Source organism: Sminthopsis crassicaudata, chromosome 2, assembly GCF_048593235.1.
Source record: "Sminthopsis crassicaudata isolate SCR6 chromosome 2, ASM4859323v1, whole genome shotgun sequence".
NCBI lineage: Eukaryota > Metazoa > Chordata > Mammalia > Dasyuromorphia > Dasyuridae > Sminthopsis > Sminthopsis crassicaudata.
Genome location: NC_133618.1, coordinates 224,476,234 through 224,492,774, shown reverse-complemented (window position 1 = coordinate 224,492,774; position 16,541 = coordinate 224,476,234). Strand labels below are relative to the sequence as shown.

At 39.1% G+C, this 16,541-nt stretch overlaps 1 protein-coding gene across 2 annotated transcripts in view; it reads left to right on the top strand.

Annotated features, from left to right (window-relative positions):
* PLB1 (phospholipase B1) overlaps window positions 1-16,541 on the top strand; it is a 181,002-nt gene that overhangs the window by 55,487 nt on the left and 108,974 nt on the right. For both annotated transcript variants that reach the window (XM_074288291.1, XM_074288292.1), the window contains exons 10-16: window positions 1,945-2,007; window positions 3,748-3,827; window positions 5,087-5,162; window positions 7,179-7,283; window positions 8,488-8,553; window positions 14,368-14,439; window positions 16,062-16,136. In XM_074288291.1, the coding sequence (XP_074144392.1) occupies window positions 1,945-2,007; window positions 3,748-3,827; window positions 5,087-5,162; window positions 7,179-7,283; window positions 8,488-8,553; window positions 14,368-14,439; window positions 16,062-16,136 (537 nt within the window). The remainder of the gene's footprint in view (window positions 1-1,944; window positions 2,008-3,747; window positions 3,828-5,086; window positions 5,163-7,178; window positions 7,284-8,487; window positions 8,554-14,367; window positions 14,440-16,061; window positions 16,137-16,541) is intronic.

Below are 16,541 nucleotides of genomic sequence, written 5' to 3'. Positions count from 1 at the left end.
TTCAGACTATCCTTGAACCACACACTTTCTACTTTTGAAAATTGTCCAAGCATTGTTGGAAAGTGTCCTCATTATTTCTAATTCACATGCAATAGGTAATCAGACAAGAAAAATAATATATAATTCTCCTTGTTATATACATTAGGTACTCCCCGGGAAATATGTCCACTGTGAGAGTTGAATTGAAAAAGTTGTCTTCACCTGGAAGTCAGAACCATACATGTACAGGAGGGTGTATTCTAAAAGCTAAATTCAGCAGGCAGAGAATGCTGGATTTGGAATCAGGCAATCAGGGTTCCAAACCAAGCTCATTTATTAGCGAGGTTACTTTGCTTTCTCTGGATTTCAGTTTCCTTTGTAAAATGAAGATGATAGATTGCCCAGTCTTTAAAGTTCCTTCCAACTTGAATCCTGACTCTTCTACTTGGCTATTGACCTAGGGCCTGCTCCTCTCCTCCATCCCGCACTTTTCTTTTTCATCAGATGTAGATGATGGATTGAGTTATCTCTATGACCCTTTCTAAAACATGTGATATGGTGAAAAAAAGCTAGATTTCAGATTTTGAGGTTCAGATTTGAATCACACCACCTATGATTATTGGCTCTAAGTGACCTCCCCTTAATTCTTTTTTTTTGGGGGGGGGGGGCAAAATGGAGATCATAACACTTTGTGTTTCAAAGAGGTATCCTTGGGGAGAGACTTAATAAGTCATAAAGAAAGTAGGATATTGTTCGATTGAACCAAAATCTAGTCTCTAATATTGCACCTTGCCCATAGTGGGCACATAATAAATGAAAATAAAAGGCAAGAACATTGAATAGTTAACCACAGAGGTGCAATCAGAGTGCTGAGCCAGAAAGAAAAAGAAGGGGAAATAATTTTCCATTGGGGAAGGACTGTCAGGAAAGACTTCATGCTTAAAGGTCTACATCAGCTAAGGTAAAAACACAACATTCCTGAATCCTTTATTTCAGACAGCTGAAACCCGCTATCCCAACAGGTCTAATTCTCCTATAAGACCTGGCAATTTTGTTTTGAGGGGAACTGGCCCACTGCCCTTCTCTGGGTGGAACCAGTACCTGAGGGGATTGGCAGCTGTCTTAGTTTCTCTGCTTGTGTCCCCCTGGGGAATAAAATAACTGTCAGACCTCTTTCCCAGCAGCCCTAGCGGCCTGCCTGGGCCCAGTAGCCTCAGGGGACAGCTAGGCAATGTGCATATGTCTTGGGTTGGGTTGAGGATGGTTTGATTTTTCCACTGAAAAAGAGACTATTCATTTATGGTGTCAATCTCACATGCATTTTGAGGAACTCTGAAAAATAATTTTATTTTCCATTGGGGGAAGAAAGAAATGTGTTTTATATGGGGTGAAATATTTTACTTAGCTATATAAAAACAGGGACCAATGAAAAGGCACCTAGGTTGCTTCTTTCTCTGGTAACTCTTTTTCCATCTTGTAAAAATATAGAGGACAAAAGGGACTAATAAAATGCTATTCAAAACAACATGCAATTTATTAAGCACACTAAAAATACAAAGATGAAACTAAGATTTTCTCCTTATCCTCAAAGGGCTTAAATTCTCATAGGGGATGCTCCTTGAAAGCAGAAACTATTTTATTTTTGCCTATCTCCAGGGTCTAGCACAGGGCCTGGCATATATCAATCACTTGTTGAATGATTGACTCATGAGTGAAAAAATAAACATCTTGAGGTGAATCAGAAGGCCTTAAATCTCTGGATGAATCCTCCTCCTTTGCAGGACTGATTTCCTCAGGAAAAACCCTGCTACCAACTAAACCTTAGGAGAAAAGCTATTGCCTTATCTCATAGGTTTGTCCTTTTGGCCAGTGGAGGGAGACAGGTCTCCAGCAAACTACTGTCCCCAGCAAGAAAACCTCTGCAAAGACCTTCCCCTTCAGGGCATTTTTCTTCTTTTCTTATAGGAAGGTCACATGACCAGCAGCATGCAGGAACTAATAGGATGCTTGGACTATTTGCATCGGGAGGTAAGGATTTTTCAGGACTCTAATTCCCAGACTTCTAACACCATTTCCTCAGCCCCTTACTTACCGTCAGAGAAGGCTTAACTATACAGTGAACCATGCTCCCATAAGCTAAACTACTAACAAGTAGAAGCTCTCTTTTAAAGGGATGGGGAATTGATTCTTAGAGCATCACTTTTCCTGTCCTATGGCTCTCTTTATGCAGCATCTGAGTGCATGATTTTTGGGAGCTGAATTATGCTGAAGATCAAAACCTATGCAAGCCATCTCAGTCAATTCTTTAACTATGTTAAATCACAAACCATAGGAACTTGGCAGCAAGCTTTGGGCCTCTGGATAGGACTTTTAAAAGAAATTTCTGTGTGAGAAAATAAGTAACGAAACCACTCTGGTGGCCAGTGGTTATCTCGTCATGTGAGTGATTAAAACTCAGCCCAATGATCTCTTAATTTACCAGTGATTGCTCACCTGCTAGCATATGAGAGGGTAGGGGTATCCTGAAAAGAGCTGGATGAGGACACTTTGTGTTCTCTTGACACATTCTATTACCCATGGTGAAGCCCTCTTGTTTTTTTTCCCTGAGGCTGGGGTTAAGTGACTTGCCCCAGTGTTAAGTGTCTTGAGACCAGATTTGAACTCGGTCCTCCTGAATTCAGGGCTGGTGCTCTATCCACTGCGCCACCTAGCTGCCCCATCCTCTTCTTATTCTAAGACTTGAGATTTGAGAGGTAATTCTCCTGGTGTAGGAGAATGAATGTTGGGTAAAGGAAGGAAGGAAGGGAGGGAGGAAGGGAGGGAGGAAAGAAGGGAAGGAGGGAAGAAGATAAGAAGGGAAGAATGAAGGGAGGGAAGGGGAGTAGGAAGGGTAGTAAGAAGGAAGGGAAAAAGGAGAGAAGAAAGGAGGGAGGGAGGAAACTTGGTTTTCCTTATCTTCTACCTATTAAATTGTACACTTACTGGAGGCTTTCAGCTCACACTATGTCTTGATCTTGAATTCAAAGATTCCCATAATTTGAGGTAGTGGAGCATGGGTTGCCTTGCTTGCATGGACTTTATTGATAGTGGATAGAAAACTGATCTGGAATCAGTAGGACCTGAATTACATCCGATTTTACACACTAATTGTATGATGTTTGGGCAAGTCACTTAATCCCTATTGTCTCCCAAAAACTCCACAAAAAATTCCAAATCCCCCCCCATAATCCCAACCCCAAAGAATACATAGTGATTGATAGAAGTAAGATGGTCCTAAGAGTCAGAAATGCTCCCCAAAGATGTCTAAAGAGATAGAAGATAGTCTAAGATAGTCTAAATTCCCACTTCCTAGCTGTGTGACCCTGGGCAAGTCACTTAACCCCAGCCTCAGGAAAAAAAAAGAAATGTGAAGAATGGTTGTGGCTCATTATCCTACCCAACCCAATATGAGGTGAGGGACTAATGATGACTTGGTATGAGGGTCCTCCTTGTGAATCTGATTGGCGAATTTAACATTTACTCTAAACAAAATCTAATGGTCAAACATGTTACCAAGAATCTTTCCTTATATGATAAATAAGAGTGACCTGATGCACATAGGGATAAAAATGGATTCCCCAAATGAAAGTAGCAAAATAGAAGCCCATGAGTTTGGAGTGTTCCACCCCAGGATTCAGAATTTTGCCCAAGAAGTTCCCAAAGAGAAAAGAGACTTCTAGAAGAATGATTGTGATTTTTCAGTTATCACTCTTTTCTATGCTCTCTCAGGTCCCCAAAGCCTTTGTGAATCTGGTGGATACCTCGGATTTTGGAAATTTATCTTCATCACATCAGGAAGATGGACCCAGGTAAAGCCAACCCATAAGTGTCCTGAGATGTCATTTTTGTAACTCAGATAAGTGCTAAATATTCTACTGGAATACTAATGATACCTAGCATGGAAAATAAAGAACCACTGCTAGAGCTTCAGAGGACCCACATTTAAACCCTGGCTCCACCACTTACTGTCTAAGCTATCCCTTCATTTTCCTAGACCTCAATTTTCCTCATCTGTTAAACTGTTATACTAGATAACCAGTAAAAGCTATTCTAGTCATGAAGTTTCACCTTTATCATTTTAAAGAAAACATTGATCACTGGCTTAACAATTTTACTTAAGGTATTTTTTTTTATCAGAGCTAATTCAGGACTTTTCAGACACATGTAGGTCAGTGATACAAACTTAAAACACAGGACACTGACCTGTGGGCTGCATACTGACGTAGAAAATCTCATTAACATTATTTTTGCTGATTTTGTTAAATTAAACAACATTGTTTAAATTAAATTACATTTTAATCTGATTCTCACCCAGAAGGATTGTGAGTACAAGCACCATGTTTGACATATCTAATAGACTGAATAGAAAATGGGGCTTGGAGTTAGGAAGATCCTTTCTGGACCTTAGTTTGCACATCTGTCAAATGAAAGGATTGAATTAGATCAGGATTTCTTAAACTTTCCATTTGTGATCCTTTTAGCCCAAGAAATTTTTATGCAACCCAGATATGTAGATATATAAATCACCCCCAATTCAGTTATGTGATCCTATAAGAGGTCAAGACCCACAGTTTAAGAAGCTTCAGATTAGGTGACCCCTACCTTTTCTTTCAGCTCTCTGGATGCAGATGCATTTTTCCTTCCAAAGTTTATTGAGTTTACCTTGGATCACTGAACTGCTGAGAAGGACCAATTCTATCATAGTTGATCATCACACAATCCTGCTATTTCTGTGTTCAGTATTTTCCTGGTCCCTTGTTTTGTTCAGAAATCAAGGGTTCTTAATCTTTGTATCATGGGGACCTTTAGAAACTTGCTGAAGCCTGTGGGCCACTTCTCAGAGTAATGTTTTTATATGCAAAAAAAATACAAAGGAATCATACATACAATTATGGATATATTTTTAAAAAACAAGTGCATAAATATCAGTTAAGAACCTCTCATTTAGTCTACCCCTTTCATATGAAGAAACTGAGGCTTGGAGATTAAATGACTTCCTAAATTAATCAAAGAAATCAGAGGCAAATGAAAACCCAGGACCTTCATTTCTGTTTTGCTTTCGCTTTAGGGACCTGAATGAAGTGTGTGAGTGCTCAGAGGAACCTTCTCGACTGGCCACAGCTGTGAAAAGATGGTACTATCAGGTGAGGCTATCTTTAGGGTATGGCATTAAGCACTGGCTCAAGAAGAGTCAAGACAGATCTACTGGGTCTGGTCATGTTATGTGCCTGTCCAAGGCCTGACCAGCAAATGACCAGCAAATGTTATTTTCTCTTCCTTGACATTGGCACAGTGTTATACTAAATATTTCCTAGTATCCAACTTGCTAAAAGAACTTGGATATCAGGAACTATTATTCTTTCTCACCAATCAAATGAGAACTTTCTTTTTGCATAATTGGGGATTGTTTTTTTAAAATGGAGCACATGTTCAATCCCTCTCCCATGGACAAGGCTTTTGATAATGATGATAACACATGCAAGGTGTCTTAAAAGTTTTAGTGCACTAAGGTTGCATTTCAGTGTCACATTAAGGCTTATATGTTTCCTGACAACAATCCTATAGGATAAGCAGTAAAGGTATTTCATTGTTTGACATAAGAGAAAACTAACCTTCAGAGAACTGGAGTGATTTGGGCCACGATCACACATCAGGTTTCTAGTGACAGTCAGGGAAGCTCAGCTGATTAGGGCATCATTCCAACAAATTCAAGTTAAGGTAATTGGATTTGCACTTGGAATGAACCTCAGGAATTATCTGGTATGACCTTTTCATCTTATAGGCCAATCAACAGTAGACATATTAAGCTTTTACTCTGTTCATTATTATGCTATATCCTAGGTATACAAAGACAAAAGAAAAATGATTTCTGACCTCAAGGATCTTACATCCAGTTGGGTCCTGGTCTCCATCATTTGGTTCAGTTGGCTTTGTATGGTCTACACCATATGTAATCCATCATCTTGCTAATATATATTGATCATAGAATCTGAGATAAGGGGAATATCAGGGGTTTTTTAGTTTACTTGTACCTGCTCAGGAAATATCTGTGTGATGTCCATAACAAGAGGCTATCAGTCTCTGCTTTAAAAACCCTCACAATTCAAGAGCAAACCCACTATCTTCCAAAGCAGCCCATTCACTTTCACATACCTCTCAGAGTTAGGAAGCTTTTCTTCACATCAAAGCTACATTTTCCTTTTTGTAATTTCTAATCATTGCTCCTAGCTCTGACTTTGAGAGCAGGGTAGCACATGTCCAATCCCTTTCCCATGGGCAAGGCTGAAAAAGAACTATCCTCAAAGAGACCACAAGATATTGTGGATAATTCTGAAGAAACTATCCCTACAATTAGGCAAAAAACCAAAGCACAAATATGACTAACACCAAAATCTCTAATTCTAGTGAGTGTAACAATACCCTTATACTGACCTGTAGTGATATTATCTTAGTACTTGAATTTCCCAACACAAAAGTTTGAGATTCAGTAGACCATGAGCCACAAATTCTGGTCTATATTTTGTATCACTGAGCATTTTTTGACTACACGTAGCTTTAAGATGTAACCAGTGGCTTAGGGGATTTCATCCTTCAAGGAATTCAAACCATCATTCTGAAGATGGAATTGAATCCTGAAAAACTGGAGGAAACAGTTTTTTCTCTCTAATACTGGATCAATATACCCTCACCCCTAAGAAGTTAGAAATATTGCTATGATAAAACTAAGATGGTTCATGTGGGGGTAACAGGGTCCCTTCTAGAAAGGTATTCATTTTACAATATGACTATCAGGAATAGGGCAGCTATTTATTTCCTCCTGCACAGATTATGATTAAAATGCTAATGACTCACAGAACTCCATAGACAAATACAAATTCAAGCTCATCAGTTAAGAAAGGAAATGAACTTGGGATTGTGCCCTATTCTACTTTTGTCAGGAACCAGGAGCTGTTTCCACCTGAGGAAACCCTATAAACTAATTAACTCTCTTCAAGGGGCGGTATTTCAGAACAGCACATGTTAGCTGATTTTGGTCCAAGGTTCTATATAAGAGCCCTACAGACAACAACAAAAAGAATTTAGATGGCCAAAAGTGAGGGGTAGACATTTTGCCAAGCAGCTTGGTTCTCTTACCAGTTCTTGTTATTTTATTTCTCCAGAACTCTATGGAAAATCTCATGGCTTCAGGCAGATATGACACAAAGGATACTTTCACAGTTATTTATCATCCTTTCCTTCAGGACATGGATCTTTCTCTTTTCCCGGTGAGTGCTCCCTGGGCTTTACCCCCATAGATGAGAGAAGTCCAGAGCTGGGAAACACTTAAATGATCAGACTATGATTCTAATATGAAATATGAGGAAACTGAGGTCCAGAGAAAGATATTTGGCTAAGTCATTTGGCTTTATTCTATATAGAGTTTAAGTGCAGGGGGATGGGGAGGGGGAGAGATGTTACTCGTATAGACTTTTTTTCAGTTTTTTAAACTGAGATTTTTTTGAGCCAATTAGGCTCATTAAAAATATGCTGACATAAACGTTTTTAAACTTCTATTTTTCTCATTCAATGTTTTTAAAAAATCAATAATTCATCTATGGGCATCAAATAAAAACCTGCTTTAAAATTTTTATTGGGTATATTCTTCTAAAATAGTAGTCATTGTTTAGTCTTTTTTCAGTTGTGTCCAACTCTTTGTGACCCCATTTGTTGTTTGCTTTTGCAAAAATACTGGGGTGGTTTGCCATTTCCTTCTCCAGCTCATTTCACAGATGAAGAACTGAGGCAAACAGGCTTAAAGTGATTTTTCCCGGGTTACATAGTGTTTGAGATCATATTTGAACTGATTGCAGGCTGAGTGCAGGCTGGGCACTCTCCATTGTACCACCTAGCTGCTCTTAAATGTTAAAATAATTTGAAAATCAAGATAAGATCAATTCTACTACATGAGCTATTATTGATACCTTATGTATCAACTTTTGGAATCCTCTGTAGAAATTTTACATAGATTTACATAAATTTTACATACATTCTTTATTATGTAACTTTTAAAATTTATGATTTTCATTTAAACATTGGTACATAAATTAAATCTCCTGCTTGCATAATATATAGAGCATTGGAATGAACTGGCTGAATTGGACCTATGAACTTTGTGATCCTCTCATAGTTGCCTTATATTCCAGGTTGTTTATTTAGTAACATGTCAGTTGTCTTTGATTTTTTGTGACCTCATGGTGAGGGGGGAAAGGGATAGGGCTTTGGCAAGGACATAAGAATGGTTTGCTACTTCCTTCTCCAGCTTATTTTACAGATAAGGAAACTGGGGCAAATAAGGTTGAGTGATTTGCCCAGGGTCACACGGCTAGTAAGTTTCTGAAGCCAAATTTGAACTCTGGAAGATGAATCTGATGGATCAATAGAATCCTGTCTGCATTCCAAGGTCATCTCTTTGTATATATTCTTTTTCAGGAGAACCAGGCACCTAGCCACAAGAAGTCAGTAGTTGCACTTGCCTTAAGTGTCTGGAATGGCATGGTGAGTTGGCACTCTTGTCCTAGAACTGTGGTGTGGGTCCAGAGGCATTTGCATAGGCCTAGAGCCAGAGGGGGGAATGTATGGCTACTCTATATCTGTCTCACCGCCCCTCCCCAATCAATTTACTACTGGTTGCTATAGAGAAAGCAGATGGGTATTCTGTAGACTGTCACCCCAACAAGATGCCATATGGAGCTCTGCCTAGGTCCTGGCTGAAGCTATTTTCAACTTTGGGTGCTCTGACGATTTTGGGCTACTGGGGCATGGGGGAAGATTGGGGAGTGGTGATAAGACTGAGCTACACTTCAGAGCTAGTCTCTTCATTCAAACCTTTTATAAAAAGTCTTGTATAAAGCCATGATTTGCCATATCTGTTTGACAAAGTCCCCTCAGTGCTTTGTCAGACACATTTTATTCTGGCTTTGGGGCAGCCGATAGAGTAGCAATCCTCCTTTGGATGTCTCAAGCCCATTCTTCCCAGAAACTCTCAGTATGTCACATACTTAACCTCCCAGTGGAGTGAACAGAGCAATGGAATGAGAGTTCTACTTCCAGTTTGGCCATTTGTTAGCGATACGCAGGGGCTAAGTAATGCTCAGGCTTCTGACATGGAAAATGAGAGGGATGGATTATTAATCTCCTAGGTCTATTTTCCAGCTTTAAAGACAGAACTACAGAATAAGTTTTCTTTATGTGAAGTAGGTGCTTCATAAACACTAATCCAACTGGTTGAATTGAACCTGCAAGCTCTGTCATCTGTGCTGAATTTTCATAGAACCCAAATAATGGCTGGGATTCATGCTCCCAAATTTAGCAGGAGGTGGTTGTAGTTCTGGTTGTTCAATTGTTTCATATTCTTTTTGATCTCATTTGGGCTTTTCTTGGTAGAGATACTAGAAGGTTTGCCATTTCCTCCTCTAGCTTTATTGCATAGTTGAGACTGAAGCAAACAGGGTTAAGTGACTTGCCCCGGATGACAAAGTTAGGGAGAGTCTGGAGGACCTGGGTTCAAATCCAAGCTCTGACTCTTGCTGCCTATGTGATTTTGGACAAGTCACTTAATCTGTTTCTCCCTCAGTTTCCTCTTCTTTAAAAAATAGGTTTATTCTTTATAGCATCATAATTCCATCATAAAACCATGATTTGCCATATCTGTTTGACAAAGTCCCCTCAGTGCTTTGTGTCAGACACATTTTATTCTGGCTATGGGGCAGCCTATAAGGTATCAGTCCTCCTTTGGAGCTGGTCTCTGAGTTTGCTTGCACCTTTTCATCTGTGATCTTTAAGAGGGGAGCTAGGTGGCACATTAGATAAGAATATTCAACATAGTCAGGAGCACAGTCTACCCTCAGATATTTACTAGCCACATAGCAGCCTCCAGAGCCAATTTTCTTTTTTACCAAACTGTTCTGTTACCGGGGGCAAAATGCTTGCTTTAGGCTGTCAAGCTTCCCGTCCCTGGCTCTCCCAATACCCCCCAATCCTGACCAGGATTATGGATTATGGTCAGAAATCCATGTTCCTCACTCAAATTGGAGCCCCAACCTCAAGCCTTTTTCTCCCTGAGATTCACCAGGTTTATGCAGAGAGCTGCTGGTTCCCATTTTTCCCTTTCCCAAGCTGCTCTATTTTTAGAACTCCAGTGACAGAAACATGTTTTTCTTCTCCCTTGATTTAGAGAAAGGCCTCCCTCCTCCCAGCTGACTGATGGGAACAGCTGCATTTCGACATGTGTCAACCTGGATGGGGCCTGAGAAGGGAATCTTGGGGGAGAGGGAAGGGGGAGAAAAGTTCCCACCAAGGCAGCCAGAGTAAATGAGAAACACTGCCCCTGGGGAGTAGGCTTGGATGTCTTATTAGGGTGAAATGTTTGGAGGCACAGCTTGCCTGATAGTCTTTTCTGTTGGGTTTCACTGAGCTTGGCTGGAGGGAGAAATCTGCTCAGGAAAACCCTGCTGTTATTAACATGCCATATGACCTTGTACTCATTTTCCAGGCCTGAAATATTCAGGCAAGGACTGCCCTTCATGGGCCCTTGTACTTCATGCCTTGCCTGTCACCCTGGATGGGAGAAGTGTCAATGATGCTTTCCCATCTCCCCTTCTCTGTCTCTGTGTATGTCTTTATGTCTCTCTTTTCTCTGAAAAGTTGTAACTGGTGGGGATAATAATACCACTTATCTCCTAGAGTTGTTATGTAGATTAGATGAAATAATGTCTGGTATATTTTAATATATCCACTTAATATTATATATTAATAAAAGTACATACCATATACTTATATTACACACTTAATATACTTTAATTTACTTAGATGTTAGCTATTATTTGTGCACTAGAATATCCGCTCCTTTGGAGGCAATTTAGTTCAATAACCATTTATTATATAATGAGTACTACATAATGTATAATATAATGTATAACCAAGTTAAACAAGTTGGAATAGTGACCTGGCTTCAGCTCCTCCTTCTGATACATTGGACCAGTTACAACCTTTCAGTGTCCCAGGAAACTCTCTAAGATGAGAAGTTACAGATGAATTTTTTGATCTGAATTGGTAGAAGGAGCTTCCATATTGGGAATTTCTCACCAAGCCAGGATCTCTCCAAAAGATATTTGGCAGGCCATAGACTATGAAACAAGCGAGTGTTGCATTGCTGAGAGAAGGAAGAAGGTAGAAGCAGAGAGAGAGTGGGGTAAAGTTGGGTTGAGGGGCCATCCCAGAGAACTGATTATTTTAAAACATTCCTAGCCACCACTTATCCCCAAGAATATCCCACCCCAATCTTCTACTAGTCCCTTCACTTCCCATAAGGCCTTTGCCGAGGGAGCCATAGTAATACTAGTTATTAAGTTAGGTGATGAGTTGGTATTTTTTTTCCAAGACTATTTCAGTTTACCACTTACCGACCTCACAGATCTGAGTGGTGAAAGTCTTGGATGAAGTCTCAGTCAGCCCCTTCTCCTTCATCCCCAACTTTCCTACCAGTCACTTAGACCATAGTCAACTCCATGCGAAATTTAAGGAAAGAAAGCCAAATGGAAAAGACATCGGCCAATTAATTCTAATTCCATTTCATAAAGTTACCAATTTAAAGATGGAAGAGAATTCTGAAGCTTTTTAACCCAACCACTTCATTTTATAGAACAGGAAACTGTAGCACACTGAGGTTTAAGTGGCTTACCCAAGATCACAGAAGGTAGGATTTTAATTCTGGCTTCTGACTCCAGAGACTGGTATTCTTTCCACTATACTATACTGTTCATCCATAAGACCTAGATTCTCATTCTATTTCTCCATTAAAATTTGGGGATAAAATCCCTTTATGCCTCAGTTTCCTCAATCATCAAATAGAAATATCAGTAGCTTAGTTTTATATAGCTCTGTGACAAGAGAGTACTAATAAATGTTTACAGGCTCTCTAAAAAAAAAAATTTGCTCAGGAGAATAGGCTCTTTCTGGTCTGCATTCACACAGAGGCCTGGATACATTTCTTCTTCCATGCCTTGTTTTGTGCTGTTGTCATTTCTCCATAGTACTATATTATTAGAACCCACTTATTTGGCTCTTGTTTAATTAGATGTTTCAGGGCTAATCAGAAGGTTAAAGTTCTCTTCCCTTTCTCCTCATGTACCAGAACATGGGTGTTATGATAAGATACACTTTGAGAATCTGGTTCTGGCTGAAGCTAAAGGGACTAAACTAAACTGGAAAATGAAAGGGAAAAGGGCAGATAGAGGGTTTTATTGATCTATCAGTGGGTCCCAGCTCAGGAAATGCTCTTAACCCTGGAACAGTAGGAATTAAAAAGAGACCACAAGTTAAATACCCCTGATTAGTGAAGCAAAAACAAAAAATGAAATATTCCCTACCCTCAATGAACTAGGGATTATGACATGTGCAAGTAAATAAGTACAAAGTTTATATGAAATAATATAAAGTAATTTCTAGATTATGCTAATAACTAGATGGAAATCATCTAGCTCATTCAGATTTCTTCACAATATTTTGTTTCCATTTCGTTCCCTGGTGGAGAGCTTAGTTATTTGGTTATTTCTCCTTCATTCTTGGAAAAAAAAACAAAAACATAACATCAGGAAGGTGATATCATGACTTGCAAGTTAATTGGATTTTTAAGTGAGGATGGGCTGAGCAAAGTTACCAGCCTCACTCTCTGTTCCAGAGCCATCTGGTCCGGTGCATGATATAGATAAGGAAAAATAGAGATGGCCCTGAACATAGTGGGAGACTTTGGCCTTTTTAAACAGATCCTTAACAGGTTTGGCTGAGGCAACACCCACTCAGTGATTAAGGCTAGGTAAAAAATGAGATAAAGAATTGCCTCTTTTACCTAGTCAAAAATCAAAACTAAAATCAAGCTGAGAAGAAGATTGGATTTGTGGTCAAAACAGAAAGTTACTGTTTGCATATATTCTGAGCCATCATAGCCCAAACAATGACCCAGAGAGGTTCATGCTAGGACCTACTATTGACCAATCAGTAAGAGCCAGTGATCTATAAACCCCAAGATATCTTGTTAGGTTTAAGCAATCAAAATTTGTATTCCTTTGGACAGAGCCTCCAACATAGCAACCCTATGTTGAGAGGGAGAAAAGAGAGAGGAAGGAAGGAAGGAGCTAATAATTTCATCAGGAAAATTGAAGAGAAAAACAGTAAGGACTTAGATGATTCATAAACTGGCTAATAAGCCCTAGATGATTTTTTAAAACTTAGCCAAAACAGCTATAATGAAATCATATATCTCCACTTCTTCAGCTAAAGAACATTCTCTAGAATATAGAGGCTGTAGTAGGAGATCCCTAAGTTCTCTTCCATTCATAACATGTGAAAGCTCCATGGCATATGATTTCTAGAAATGTGTGGGTACAAGAACTTCAAGGTCATGAGTTTTTCCCCTTTGGCTGATGGAAACATTGTGGTTTCATTCATGTTTTCTGCTTTCTGTAGATAGAGGTCAATTCAGTTCAACTCAACTTCATTAGGAACCTACTCCATGCAATATATTGTGCTACAGATACAAAGTGAAAAATGGCAGGCCATTAGATAACTGTAATTTAGCTTAGAATGAGAAAAGGTCATTAGGGGAGATCAGATGGAGAAGTATAGAGTCTGGAGAGGGAGAAATCTCTTCTGGCTTGGGAAATTAGGCACAGTTTTGTGAAATGGATGATGCTTGATTGAAATTTTAAAGGAAGGAAGGCAACAAGTTATTTAGGATAAGGAATCTCGCCACTTGGGTCCAATCCTATCTTAATCCTAATCTTAATAGTTGTAACCATAGGCAAATCATTTAATTTCTTTCAGCCTCATTTTTTTTCTCTATGAAATAGGAATAATAATAATTACTTCATAAATGCTATCTGATATGAATAACTAGTAGGAAGAAAACATTGTTGAGGATAACATAAAATGTGAACTAGTTTCAGAAAGATATGTAGAGGGAGTTCTATAAAGAGAAGATATACCCAAATACAGAGTCAGAAGAGGAAAGGACAAAATTGGGAAATAGATATTCTAGTTTGACTGGTTGCATGAAAGGGAGTAGCATAAAGTTAAGACTACAGAAGTAGAATAAAACCACATTGAGGGCTTTGAACAGATTGTCCCAGGCAATCCCAAAATGATGTTTTTTCCCCCTGGAGTGATTAGGATTACCATAGACCAAATTATATATAAGATCCCTCTTTTTCTCCATCAATATGACAATAGCTGCTGGGAGTTGCCATCAGTGGTACCCTAGATTGTGTCAAAACTAAGACTCTTGAGAACCTTTCATGTCACTTTCTTTTCCAGATGGATCCCAAAGGAAGGAAGGAAGAGTTTTTCCAAGCAAGACAAAGAATTCCTGTTAAATGTCCTACCCAGGTAAGCAGGAATTAGCTGAAATAAAGCATGGATCTTGACAATTTGAAATGGTTGAATGTTTATACCAAATGAGTTTTGTAATTGCAAATGTCTGACTGGCCCATTAGTGACCTGCGGTACCATATTTTGCCAGGTTATATTCTCTTCAACATCAAGAATAGCTTTATAAAGGCCTCTCCCAATCCAGAGTTTTTAACCCTTTAGGTTTAGGATTCCTTCCATTTTCATACCAGGAGGGAGAAGTGATGAGCAGAGCTAATAGGGCTAATCTCTAGTTTCACAAGCTTTCCCATGCTGGCTACCTGTGTGAAGGCATTTCATTTCCAGACTTTCTGCTCTAGGCTGAAGAAGAAAAAAGGGCATGGATTGTTGTTGTTAGAAGGGTGGGGCAACTTGAGGATGTGATTTTTGATGATATTCTTAGGGAAAAGCTCATGAACTGAGAAGTGGATCTGTTGATCTGGTCTCTGAAGAGCAACTTCAATCACTAATTAGTTCTCTTCTTGGTATCATAGTCTATAAAATGAGACTTTCATGCAGATTTTTTAACACTTTGACCTATGATTTGATCAATGTGGGTGCTCTTTTCTGACAAAGATTACAGATCTTCTTTGATTTAGTGGAAAACTATCAAGAATTGCTATAGTCCAAACAGTCACTACTCTATACTAATCTGATGACGAATTCTCCACACTTCTTAGCAAGAATGGTTCTAGGATGATGCACCTCAGATCTATAATCTGACCTCTCCTTGAAGATTTTCCATTTGGATTAATGCTTACATTCCACTGGCAAGAATCCAAAGCCATTTATCCTTTCCAGAATAAATCATCACAGTGGAAGTACAGGGTCATGACAAATCAAGACAATGACAACTGAATACAAATGAAGTCCCACCACTATAAAGCCAAAGCAGCTTGCCTGATATTATAGCTGTCTTGATTTGGGATCATCTGCAGGCTAAAGGAAGCTCTAAACTTCTCCTCAAAGTCTTAGTTTCATAGTCTCTGAAATGAAAGCTTTCCCATTGAATCACACACACACACACACACACACACACACACCCTATTTCTCCCTGCCTACTTCCATTTTGAATGTGGTATTTATTTCATCTACATCTATGACTACAAAACCTATTTTCTTCTGGCAAACAAACCCCATCCTGCTTGAAGGACTTCCTTCAGCTGAGCACAGCCACACCAAACAATTAACCATCTTTACCTCAAATACCCTCAGTATTTAGCACCAACTATCTCCATGCTGCCACTTACATAGTTTTTGAGAAAGGATAGATTAATGTTGTTAATGTGTGTTAATGTCTCACATTAGAATCTGTCAAACACTTCTTTTTCATCAAGTCACTTGGAGAAAAACTGTGTCCAAGTTCTCAGATCACTTAGAACCTGGCTAGGCCAGCCACAGGCTTTTAGCTTTATAGAAGAGAGAGTCAGGAAAATTAAAGAATTTGCCAGAGGAATATGCAAATGTGCTTTTCAAAGTGGTGTTGACCCTTCAGCTTAGCAGTTGACAAGGAGTTGAGTTCCATAATAAAGCTTAATAGCTATCAGATTTACCCTTATTTTGGGGTTACTGTTTTAATGTATGTTGCTTTCCTTCTACAGCAACATCCCTATCTATTCACCTACAGAAGCAGGGGTTATCCTTCCTTCTTCCCAAAAATCACCAGGAACCAAAAGGTACTAAATTTTGTTTCTTTTGTTTCTTGTAAATACCACATGGGGCAACTAGGTAATATAGTAGGTAGAGCACTGCCATCATGTTCATGAGTTCAAATGTGAAATTAGACATTTACCAGCTGTGTGATCTTGGGCAAGTCACTTAATGCTGTTTGCCTCAGTTTCCTCATTTGTACAATAAACTGAAGAAGAAAATGGCAAGCCACTCCAGTTTCTTTAGCAAGAAAATGCCAAATAGGTCACAGAATTGGACAAAATTGAAAAATGACTGAACACATGCAAAACAAATACATAAATTCTATATTAAGTGCTAGATCTTTAGAGCCTGTGGAAAGTCCTCTGCTTTGAAGATCTAGAACTTCAAGTCCATATTGTGATGTTAGAGTGAGACCTGAAAGTTGTATG